The sequence below is a fragment of the Hypanus sabinus genome, chromosome 8 (assembly GCF_030144855.1).
Source record: "Hypanus sabinus isolate sHypSab1 chromosome 8, sHypSab1.hap1, whole genome shotgun sequence".
In the NCBI taxonomy this organism is placed as follows: domain Eukaryota; kingdom Metazoa; phylum Chordata; class Chondrichthyes; order Myliobatiformes; family Dasyatidae; genus Hypanus; species Hypanus sabinus.
This window is the reverse complement of record NC_082713.1, coordinates 28972438-28985099: the sequence shown is the minus strand read 5'-3', so window position 1 is coordinate 28985099 and position 12662 is coordinate 28972438. Positions and strand designations below refer to the sequence as shown.

At 42.6% G+C, this 12662-nt stretch overlaps 1 protein-coding gene across 4 annotated transcripts in view; it reads right to left on the bottom strand.

Moving 5' to 3' along the window:
* LOC132398005 (serine/threonine-protein kinase PAK 3) overlaps window positions 1-12662 on the bottom strand; it is a 235378-nt gene that overhangs the window by 46239 nt on the left and 176477 nt on the right. For all 4 annotated transcript variants that reach the window (XM_059976884.1, XM_059976885.1, XM_059976882.1 and 1 more), the window contains 3 exons: window positions 8342-8458; window positions 675-855; window positions 436-499 (listed from right to left, as the gene is read on the bottom strand). In XM_059976884.1, the coding sequence (XP_059832867.1) occupies window positions 436-499; window positions 675-855; window positions 8342-8458 (362 nt within the window). The remainder of the gene's footprint in view (window positions 1-435; window positions 500-674; window positions 856-8341; window positions 8459-12662) is intronic.

Here is a 12662-nt window from a genome sequence, read left to right as displayed (position 1 = left end):
TCTTTGACCTGCTGAGTTCTTCCCGCATTCTGTGTGCGCGCTTGGATTTCCAGATCGTGTTTACAATCAATCACTGACAGGAGAAGGTGATGAGGAGTGAAGGGCAAGGTATAAATTGACCAGCAGTCCCGTCATGGAAAGGTAAACTGTGCATGGATCTACTACGGACTGAACCAGGAAGCCACAACTAAAATAGCAGATTGTCATTTTATGGAAGGCAATGTAGTTTATTATGAAGTCCTGCTTCTAAATTAAAACTGCTAGAAGTTTTATCAGAAGTTCGTTATCATAAACAATAAAGCAAAAATGACTAGGTAGAATCCTGATTTATTAATGTTATTGTTGATATCAGTTTCAAGTTTGGTTATACAATCATATAGCTTTACATTGAAAAAGTGATCATTTCTCTACAATGTAGGAAGATTTTGCACTTACCCTTGGCCAATCTTTTCAAACCTCGTGTACTTCTTTTTGGGATCACCCACACTAACTATGCTTCCTGAAAGAAAAGTTCATGTTAAATATAAAGATACTGGACTCATAATATGTAGAACTTGTTTTTGTGTAGATTAATACATTAGAAAGGAATATCTATCATAGTAATTAGTTAATATTCCTTGTTGAAATAAAAAGTCTGCAGTGATAGTCAAGAGGGATTGCTTTTAAATACATACTTAATTTTTCAAGGATCTCTTCATCTGTCATCTTGGATTTCTTCCTTTGCTTGTCGGTGTTTCTGCAGAGCTGACTGTTCAGCCCGCTCACATTTTCAGGTGGTGTTGTGACTGGAGACGTCGTCACATCTTTGACAGGCGCCACAGGAACGATGGGCTCAATTACTGATCGAGTAAAAATCTGGAGAAATAAAAGGATTAGTTAGAATCAAACAAACACCTCATTAAAAACGTGTAAAAGCTCCCCAGACAGCTAAACATCATTCTTGGCAACTGGAACCTTCATTGACCCACATGTTTTGGTCTTGCCCTTGCTTGCAAAATTATTGGAAAGGTATTTTCGGTACTATTTCAACAGTTCTGAATATTAAATTGTAACCGCATCCCATTACTGCATTTTTCGGTTTACCAATGGTGGATAATAGTTGCTTATCCCCCTCAGCCTGGCAGATGATTGCATTTGTTACATTAATGGCTAGAAGATCCATCCTCTTGAACTGGAAAGAAATTAATCCTCCAACTATATTTCAGTGGTTTTCTCAAACTATTTCTTGTTTGAGTTTAGAAAAAATTAGAAGTGTTGTCTTTGACCCTTCAGTTAAATTTGAAGAAACTTGGAGACCATTTATTCAACATTTTCATTCATATGAGCTAAACTGACTTTTCCTAAACCTTACTTTTATTATCCTTAATTACTTGGATGGAGGTGCGGAGTTATTGACGCTACTGTGTATATTTGACATAACGCTATGGCCCATGTTGGTTATTTTTTTTTGTGGGGGGGGAGGTTTCTTATTTACTCCATTTTTTGTAATTACTATGAGTTTGGGAGGTTATTATATATGGATTATCATCTATTTGTATTTATACTTTAACCTATTAATTATGTACTCTCAAACTCTCTGTATTCATGTTTCATTTATGTTTGTTTAAAATTAATAAAAAATTTAAAAGAAAGAAAACATAAATGTGATGCAACTTATTTTTTAAAAGGTGACTGTAAGAACTGACATAACTACAAGGATCTCAAAACATTAATGTACTTCCAGCAGAATGTTAAGTACTCTTAGAAAGCAGCTTTTTTACCGTGATTGAATGTTGTGTGTGTGGGCATGTACATTTTTTCCTCATCCCTTTGGGGTGGTGTGCATGTATATTTTTCCCCTCAATCTAGGGTCCTCTGTCAGAGGCCTGGGAGCTTAAGGGTTCAGCACAGTATCCTTGCTGTTCCTAGCAGTGTGCTCTTCAGGACCAAGATCTCAGATGTTGTTGGAGCCACTCTCCCAGTGTGGGTGTCACAGCTCCAAGTGCTCCTATCAACACCAGGACTACTCTGGCTTTAACCTTCTACATCCTTTCTATCTGCTCTTTCAAACCTTCGTATTTCTCCAAATTCTCATATTCTTTCTTCCTGACATTACTGTAATTCGGGATTGCCTCATCTATTACTATTGCTTTCTCCTGTTCCTTGTCCAGTAGTACTATGTCTGACTGGTTGGCCAGTACCTGCTTATCAGTCTGTATTTGTACAGTATCTTAGCTTTGTCAATCTCCACCATCTTCTCGGATGTTTCCCATTTGGACTTGGAGGTGTCTAATCTCTACTCAGCACAGATGTTCCTGTACACAATTCCTACAACGTGGTTGTGCCGTTCAGTGAACACCGTCCCTACCAGCTACTATGTGCTGGAATGGATTCAGTGGATTCCTTGCACAGTCTGCGTCTAGGGTCTTGTCTGGTGTGATAGCCCCATGCTTCTATTGTTATTGTGCTGTCATGAGCAGTGCCTCTGTGCTGTCCCTTAGCCCTGCCATTTCCAGCCATTGGTAGGACTTCCTTACATCAGCCACTTCTGATATCCTGTGGAGTGATTTGTCCTGCCATGGCCTCTGGTCCTCTGGCTCTGCTTCACCCACTCCCATTTCCTTGTCCCCTGCCTGCTGTCTGAGGTATTCTCCTAGCACGTTATCTTTGGGGCCATCTTCCTGACATACTCACGGACCATCTGATAATAAATCAGCTAGCAGAACAAACCATAAATGGACGAGACTGGGCAATGTGGAATTAATAGAATGCTACTTCAACAGCAACCCGCATGTAAAAGGATACATCAAGCGAATGTGGGGACACTGGTGACAATGAACACTGTCATCTACATTCACAGACACATACATATATTGCTAGTCTGGAGGAAGTGATATTAAAGAAAAAACTTGGAAGGATTCAACTGTATCATAAAACAGATCAACATTGTGACAGATAGTTATATTGGCTAGGTTGCTTCTGACTTACTGCCAATGTTCGGTCTTGGCACAAATTCACTACTGGAGGATTGGGACACACAACACACTAACTTATTGATTCTGTTGTCAATTCTATACGACTATAACCAATGAACGAAGCTTGCAGACACACACACACACACACACACACACACACATATTTTGTTGTGCAGGAGTGAGGCAATGCATGCATTCCCTCAGCAGCTTGATAATTACACAAGGAGCAGCATCAAGATTCCAAGAGAAAATCTGCAGGTGCTGGAAATCCAAATTCACACACACACAAAATGCTGGGAGGGACTCAACAGGCCAGGAGGCATGTACGGAAAAGATTGCATGCTTCAGGCCGAGACCCTACATCAAGACTGGAAAGAAAGAGAAGTCCGAGTAAGAAGGTGGGGGAGGGGAGGAGGAAGGACGGTAGTAGGTGTTAGGAGAAACCGGGAGTGGAGGAAGGGGTGAAGAACTGGGAAGTTCATTAGTGAAAGAGGGTGGAAAAGGGGGAAACCTGATAGCAGAGGATAGAAGACCGTGGAAGAAAGGGAAGTGGGGCAGCACCAGAGGGAGGTGATGGGCAGGTAAGGAGATGAGGAGAGAGGGGAACAGAAATGGAAAATGGTGAAGGGAGTGGGGGGGCGGGGCAATTATCAGAAATTACAGAAATCGATGTTCATGTCATCAGGTTGGAGGCTGCCCGGATGGACTATAACGTGCTGCTCCTCCAACTTAAGTGAGGCCTCATCACAACGGTCGAAAAGACCATGAGATGACATGTCAGAATGGGAATGGGAAGAAGAATTGAAATGGGTGGCTACTGGGAGATGCTGCCTGGCCTGCTGTGTGTGTGTTGTTTGAATTTCCAGCATCTGCAGATTTCCTTGTGTTGGCTACTGGGAGATCCCACTTTTTCTGGCAGATGGAGCAAAGGTGTTTGAAGAAGTAGTTCCCCAATCTACGTCGGGCGTCATCGATATACAGGAGGCCACAGCAGGAGCACTGCATACAGATGACCCCAACAGACTCGCTTCACCTGGAAGGACAGTTTGGAGCCCTGAATGGCAGAGATCCTACCACCAAGTACCTTCTCCCCCACTTTCCGCAGGGATCACTCCCTACTTGACTCCCTTGTTCACTCATCCCTCCCCACTGATCTCCTTCCTGGTACTTATCCTTGTGAACAGAAATCTTGCCCCTACATTCCTGGGGCAATCATTCCTGCCCCTATACCTTCTCCCTCACTACCATTCACAGCCCCAGATAGCCCTTCCAAGTGAGGCGACATTTCACCTACAAGTCTATTGGGCGCATCTACTGCATCGTGTGGTCTCCTGTATATCGGTGAGACCCGAAGTAGACTGGGAGACCACTTCACCGATCAGTCCACCAGAAGAAGCAAGATGTCTTGGTAGCCACCATTTTAATTCTACTTCCCATTCCCACACGTCAGTCCATGGCTTTTTCCACTGACACAATGAAGCCTCACTCAGGTTGGAGGAGCAACACCTTAAATTTCATCCAGGTGGCCTCCAACCCGATGGCATGAACATTGATTTCTCAAACTTCCGGTCATTGCCCCTCACCCAGTTTACCATTCCTGTTTCCCTCTCTCACCTTATCTTCCCACCTGTCCATCTCCTTCCTCGGGTGCTCCTCCCCCTTCCCTTTCTTCCATGGTCTTCTATCAAATTCCCCCTTCTCCAGCGCTTTATCTCTTTCACCTTTCAACTTCCCAACTCTTTACTTCACCTCTTCTCCTCTCCCGGTTCATCATCTCCCACCTTGTACTTCTTCCTCCCCTCCCCACACCTTCTTACTCTGAATTTTCTTCCTTTCCAGTGCTGACGAAGGGTCTCAGCCAGAAACGTCGACTGTTTACTCCTTTCCATAGGTGCTGCCTGGCCTGCTGAGTTCCTGCAGCATTTTGCTCGTGTTGCTTCTGATTACAATAGAAGCTTTGTTGGAATTGTTAACAGGGCAATTACTTGCAGAGATGCCCTGTGTTTATTCCCCCCTCCAAGCAGCTGCTCTCAGTGAGGATTGGCTAGATATGGAAAGGTCAAACTCTGAGCATGCATAAAGGAGCAAAAGCCTTTCTCTGTCATCGGTACTACAGCATTCCAAGCCCTAACAGAGCTTGAACAGCAGAGAAATATTTACTCGAGCAGTCTCTTTGTTGGACAGCAAGAACAATTTACTCGTGAGTAGCAGGCACGGTGTCTGTATTATGAACTCTCTCTCTGAAGTACCTTACTGCAGTCACATTTATCAGAGAGGACAGCAATTTAATTTAGATTCCCCTCACTGTAAAAATATTGAATTCTAAGAAGTCTGCTATTATAAATCATGGTTCTGCCTTCCAATCGGCTATAAAAGATGATTCCAGCCGGAGTTTTGCTTCAGATTTCCCTAAATTTGGGCACATCTATTTTCTTCCTAGCTATAACAACTTAAATGTGCCGTCTCGTGATACAACCACCCAGGGGAGGAGGTGGCAGAGGCAGCGAGCGAGATGCAGTGGACGTGCTGGGTTAGGAGCTGGTCCCCGCAGGCTGGCTCTCCTTTCGGTGCTGCTCTGCAGTGTTCACTCCCTGGAAGACAAGCTGGACTGCCTTCGTGTGTGTCTGACCCAGTGTGAGATGAGGAGCTGCTGTGTGCTTATTCTTGTAAAATCACGGCCCCAGGACAACAACACATGTACCATCAATCTCCAGGCCATGCCACTCAGGGACTTGCGTGAATATTATTTTGTGACTGTATGTGCTGTCTGCTGTGAGTGATTGTATATAGTACTGCATTCTGCACCTTGGCCCCAGAGGAACAATACCGTTTGTTGTCTGTATACACACATATGGTTGAATGATAATTAAATTTGAGCTTGAACTTAATGTTGACAATTTACGAAGTATCAACAAAGAGAAAAGGTGGAAGTAACAGCCTCACAGGGTGAAAGTATTAAAATATTGAAGAGGGCTGGGTACGAACCATCAGCACATTTATTGTGAAATGAACACTGAGTAACATTTAAAAATCCCTCATCTGGTACTCTGCCTCAGTAACATTATTGAGAAATACCTGCTGGCCAGAATATAATCTTTCCTGGAATCTTTTACAACTGAAAGGGAGAGCAAGAGCTTGGTTTGATGATTTTTCTGACAGTGCATCTACGGTATTGCATTGGGAGTCGGCCTTAGTTTTCTGGTTAGAAATTTGAGTCTAAAAATGTTTTGTAAAAATCTACTGTACAGCTACTAAAAGTCACCCCGCTATTCAAAACAAGGCAATAAAACACAAGTGTGTTGTCACACACATCCAGTAAATAATGAGAAGGAGAACGTTGCCGTGCATCATTTATTTATATAACACCCCTTTGTATCCCAGTGATAATACACCAGCTTGTCTGGTAACCGAAAATAATTGGCACTGTATTTTAAAGTGTATGACACAAGTAATTTTGTCCAATTTTAATACTGGTTGGAAAACTGCAATAGCCTTTTGTTAAATGCAGAGGGAGTATTCGCACCAACTCAAGGTAATACAGCTTCCAGTTATTTACAAGTCAATAAATTTGATAGATTGCATTTGATGCTTTTTCATATTAATTCTTCCTCTTTTCATTATAAATAGGGTGGCATGGTAATGTGATGGTTAGCACAACGCTTGACAGTACCAGCGCCCAGGGTCCAATCTCGCCACTGTCTGTATGGAGTTTGTACATTATCCCCATGGCCGCGTGGGTTTCTTCCAGTTTGTTCCCGTTTCCTCCCACTGTCCAAAGTCGTACCGGTTGGTAGGCTAATCGGTCATTGTAAATTGTCCCGTGATTAGACCAGGGTTAAGCCAGAGATTGCTGGGCAGTACTGCTCAGAGGGCTGGAATGGTCTATTCTGCGCTGAAGTCGATCAATAATAAATACACAAGTAGAAAATCTATCAATTTGTGCAAAGTTTATGTGATAGTAAGAGATTTTCTTAAAATCAGAAAACTGACTACATAGTTTGTGTCTCTGCACGTGCTTTTGTTAGCACACAATAGCATAAGTAATGGCATTTGAGAAGACACAATGCATGTCCAGATGCCCCTTGTGAAAATCTCATTTACCCAGCTCATAGCCTGCAGATAGTGTGGTTCACTCATGCAGAAGCAGGATTTCATTGTGATTAGTCCCTCCTTGTGAAAATTGAGCAGAGTCCCAGTCAGTGAGGCTGGCTCCCAACTTCAGCTGAAGGCTCTTTAAGTAAAATCCATATAATACCTCATATCGTTGCACAGAATGTGGCTATTTGGCCCACCAGATCAATGCTAGCTCCCAGTAGTTTGCTTCAATCCTGTACCATTAATGTATTTTCCAGCAGCCCTGTAACTTATTCTCACATACCTGCCAGCTGCTCTTCAAATGCCCTATACTAAGGGGCAATTTACAGTGGCCAATTAAACTTATCACCACGTCTTTTAGATGTGGAAGTATCAATGTGCCCAGTCAGAAACCCATGTACCCATGGGCAAAATGTGAGACTGTACATTACAGAACTTGAAGACTGTGGCAAACCCCCAGAGTTGAGACACAGTGTTACTACCAATATCACACCATCTTGTCACCTTCTCCATGAGGGTTCCTAGTCTAGCCCCAAACCCAGGACCCTCCTATCACAACACTGAATCCCTCCTAGCTGAGCCTTACCACCTCCTGACTTTGGTAGTTGATCGGCAATGATGAACACTCATACTTAGTGTTGAGTAGAAACAATACTCTCAGCCTTTCCCCTTCTGTGCCTCCCACCATAATATTGACTACAACAGGATACAGAAGGTACATTGCATTAGGACAAGGACTGTTAGGATGGGAAACAGCTTCTTTCTCCAGGCCTTGAGACTACAGAACTCCCTGCCATCACCCATGTCCCATCACATATGAAGCCCTAGTAGTGTTATACTGTTTCTTTTCTGACTTGTGTCGTAAGTGCAACTATTTGTGGCAATATTACCCTTCTGTTGCCAGAGAGTTATATGTACAGTGTTGTGCACCTTGGTCAGGGGGAACATTATTTCATTTGGCAGTGTACATATACACGGTTGAATGACAATAAACTGAACATGAGGTGATATGCTTTTGCAAAACCCATTCTTTGGCCTGCCACACATTTAGTTCAGCTTTCACATAGCAATGAATGTGATGAGCACACTTAATTCCTCTGGCATTCAGATCAAGGGTAACAACTAAAGCATGGTCCATATTCTCACTTCATTACATACAGAGACATTAACATGATTAATCTCTCAAATATTTCATGATGAAGATATTATTAAAGCCCAGGCCTGGACTGTATATGATCAATGCTCCAATGCACACGCACAATGCATTATACCAAAGCACAAGTTGCACTGACCGATTTTGTGTGTTCTGGCCGAGGGGCAATCACTGGTGGGGGAAGATTGTCGTCATCCTCATCATCATCCTCCGACACAGGTGGTACAACCGGTGGCTCAGATGCTATCTTTGTGTTCTGTGATAAACAAAACAACACTATATTTCTGTTTCCAAATTGGATTCTCCTTCAATCAAGACAACATTAATACCATGTATTGCCTCTTCATTATACAGAACTCCAATGGTGCTAGGCTGCAAGAACTTGATATGAAAACTGTTCTTAATGAAAACAGATTTCTTAGATATATTACCCCTGTAAAGACTGCAATGTCAAAACCATTCTATTGCTCTTAAGCCATTTTCCCTGTATAATGACCACATTTTAGAACAAACATGTAAAAGGCAAAACCCCAATAACCATCACAAACCATCATGAACGCAAATCTAAATATATATGAGGAAAACATGAAACAAAGTTGTTTACTGTATTCCAACTCAAACCAAGTCCCACTGTCCTTGCTTTAATACCTTGTGCACTGAGTCAGTAATGCTTCAACTCTAAAGTTCTCATCTTTGTTCTTTAGTTTGACAAACTCTGCAATATTCATGCATCTTCAATTTTGCCCACTATTAACCATATAACCATATAACAATCACAGCAAAGAAACAGGCCATCTCGGCCCTCCTAGTCCGTGCCAAACTCTTAATCTCACCTAGTCCCACCTACCCGCACTCAGCCCATAGCCCTCCATTCCTTTCCTGTCCATATACCTATCCAATTTTACCTTAAATGACACAACTGAACTGGCCTCTACTACTTCTACAGGAAGCTCATTCCACACAGCTATCACTCTCTGAGTAAAGAAATACCCCCTCGTGTTTCCCTTAAACTTCTGCCCCCTAACTCTCAAATCATGTCCTCTCATGTCTATTGCATAAACCATTTAAAATTTTCTACCACTGCTGGCCGTGTCTTTAGTGCTTGTATTGTAAGCCTTCAGTTTATTTATTTCTTTAATCAATGAGCTAATGCACATGTACAAAGCATTATACCAAAGCACCAGCTGCACTGACTGATCTTGTATGTTCTGGCCAAGACTCGGCCCTACTGGCCCAACAAGCCCATGCCACATAAATATATCCATACGACCAATTAACCTACCAACCCATAGAGCTTTGGAAATGTGAAAGGAAACTGGAGCTCTTGGAGGAAACCCACAATCACTGTAAGAACATACAAACTCTTTACAGGATAACAGCAATTGAACCCGGGTCACTGGAGCTGTACTAGCATTGTGCTAAATGCTACACCACTGTGACGGCCATCTTTAATCTCTTTAAAACTCAATTTTTCTCAACCCATCATCTTTCTTTCAAGACATTAAAGTTATCTGCTTGACCAAGCTTTTGGACATCTTTGTTGTTTGGAGTCAATTTTTGTTTTCCTGATGCTCCAGTGGAAATCTCGGGGATGTTTTCATATGTTGAAGATCATTTACAAGCCCAAATTTTGCTGAAGAGAGCAGCTCTTGTGTTTCAGATTCAAAATCTTACGTCAGGATAAGCTCTGATTATTTCTTATTATGTTGCTTGGCACTGAAAGGCCGAGTATCAAGTGGGTACACTATTCATTACATACGCACCTTTTTGGAATGGTCTAAGTGTTAGATGGTGGATCAAATCCAAATGTTTGACATTTCAACCAAGATAGCTGAAGTCAAAGCAGCTTTTATTAATTCAGCTGCCTTCAGTTTTTGGTCTAACTCCTCACACTTGTTCCCCGGTTTACCTGCACCACTCCTTCCCCCCCCACCCCCCCGCCACCACCCCAATTTCAAGCACCTTGAAGGGAGAAACAGAAGTTGGCAGTAACCTCCAAAAGCATTCCAATTCCAATCAACAATCCCTCTTGTGTACACAGATATTTTTGAGGACTTTTGGCAGGGAAGTTCCTTTACAAAACCACACATAGTACAAATTTGCTGCCTTTAAATCCTGCCTTCTGGAAGATGACGCTAAAAGCTCAGTCATACCACAGATGGTAGTTCCACACCCATACAAGGGAATGCTGCTGAGGACAGTTGACAAGAGAATCTGTCTGCAATGATTCCTGCCCAACTACTGCAGTTTCAAATAGATGAGAGAACAAAAACCTCACGTGCTGTCTAGTGTCTTTGAGACAGTGAGGACAGAAAACACAAGAGTGAGAATCTGTTGGTGTCATCTACTGTATCCAGCGCACCTGATGGAAGCCCCTCTAAATTGACAAGTCTACACCTACCCATTCACCTCTTTCCTTACCTCCATTCAGAGCCCCAAACAGTCCTTCCAGGTGAGGTCTACATGGCTTCACCTGCAAGTCTTTCGGGGTCAATGACTGTATCCGGTGCTCCTGATGCAGTCTCCTCTACATTAGAGAGACCTGACAAAAAATGGAGGAATACTTTGTCGAGTGTCTCCATTCCATCTGCCAAAAGTGGAATTTCCCAGTGACCAACTATCCTATTTCCTATCCCCATTTCTGTTCCGACATGTCAGCCCCTTGTCTCCATTCTCAGGCTGGAGGAGTGACACCTCAAATTCCATCTAGGTAGCCTCCAACCTGCTGGCATATATATCAACCTCTTCTTCTGGTAATTTTTATCTACTCCCCCGCCACCTTCTCTCTTCTATTCACCACCTCTTCTTCTCACCAGCCTGTCACCTCCCCATAGTGCCCCTCCTCCTTCCTTTTCTCCCATTGTCCACCCTCCTTCTCCTATGAGATTCTGCCTTCTCCAGCCTTTTGCCTTTCCTAACCACGTGGCTTCACCTAGCACCTTTTAGCTCGTCCTCCTCCCCCCCCCCCCTCACCTTTTAATTCTGGAATCGTCCTTTAGAAGGGTCTAGGCCTGCAATATCAACAGTTTAATCATTTCCATAGACGCTGCCTGAAATGCTGAGTTCCTCCAGCATTTTGTGCATGTTGTTCTGAATTTCTAGCAACTGTGTTTACCAAAGTGAGTTTCCATTCAGAAACCAGATGACGTGTTTCCTTGCTAATTGACTATTTGCTTTATCAGTGGCATTTCTGCAGAAAGAATGATATACTGTCTGCTGTCTCAAGTCAAAGTATGTTCAAAGTCAATGTAAATTTATTATCCAAGTCTGTATATGTTGCCATATTCTACCTTGAGATTTATTTTTGTGTAGGGATTTTCTTGCAGACTCAGAAAATGACAACTTTATTGATTTTAATTCAAGATGTTAATTTGGGCAGCATGGTCGTGAAGCACGTGCAGCCTAATTGCTCCAACGTTTGTGTGTGGGGTTTGCCTCTTCCCTCTGTGACTATGTGGGATTTCCCAGGATGCTCCACTTCCTAAAGGTGTACCATTTGGTAGGTTGCCTGGTTACTGTAATTTACCTTCAGTGCAGGCAGAGGACGAGAAATCGGGGTGTGTGGTGAGGAAAATGATGGGTATGCAAGAGAGAATAGGCTACATGGAAATGTGGAGGAATGGGATTGGTTGGAATACTCTGAAAGACAGCAAGTATTCTATGGGCCAAATGGCTACCTACCTTAGAGGAAATGTGAAAATATAAATACAAGATCTGTCTGACAATTCTCACTTTGGTTCTCTGTCATCAAACTAAAGCCATTTTCCCCTCCCATAACCATTTATTAGTTATTTCCTGGAAAGATAAAGGTATAAATCCAGTCAGAAGAAGCAGAGGCTGAAGAGGGAAGGACCAAGATGATGAGAGGCATACAAAAGTGAAAAATCTGCAGATACTGGAATACTTAAGTAAAAGTTGAAAAGCTTTTGGAAATACTTAGCAGGTCACACAGATTTAGTATTTCCAGCTTTCTTACATTTCAGATTTCCAACAGCTCTAGTGTTTTTTTTGTCTCCCTGTTTCAGCGATGCTCCCCCTCATTCTCCATTTTTACTCATCTTATCTCTTCCATTCCAATCAACCAGTTTTCAATCCTTCACGACACCGTCTCAGCCACATTGTGTCACTCAGTTTCTCCTGGTTTCCATCCTATCACAGACATTCCCACTGCTCTTCCCCTTTCTCTGCATCTGTGGTTTCTATCTTCTCTCAGGTCCGATAAAGTATGTTGAAATGCAAAACTACATTTCTCTCTCTGCAGTTGTTGTCTGGCTTGCTGAATATTTACAGCATTTAGTCTTTTCATTTATGGAAAGGGCCCTGCTAACCTGGGACCAATTGGAATACCTAAAGCAAAGAAAATCAAATTAATACTGAAGGAACAAATGTGCTTTTTGAATGTTAGAAGGATGCAAGTACAGGCTAATAATTGCTTCTAATAAAGACCAAAAGCTGAGCGG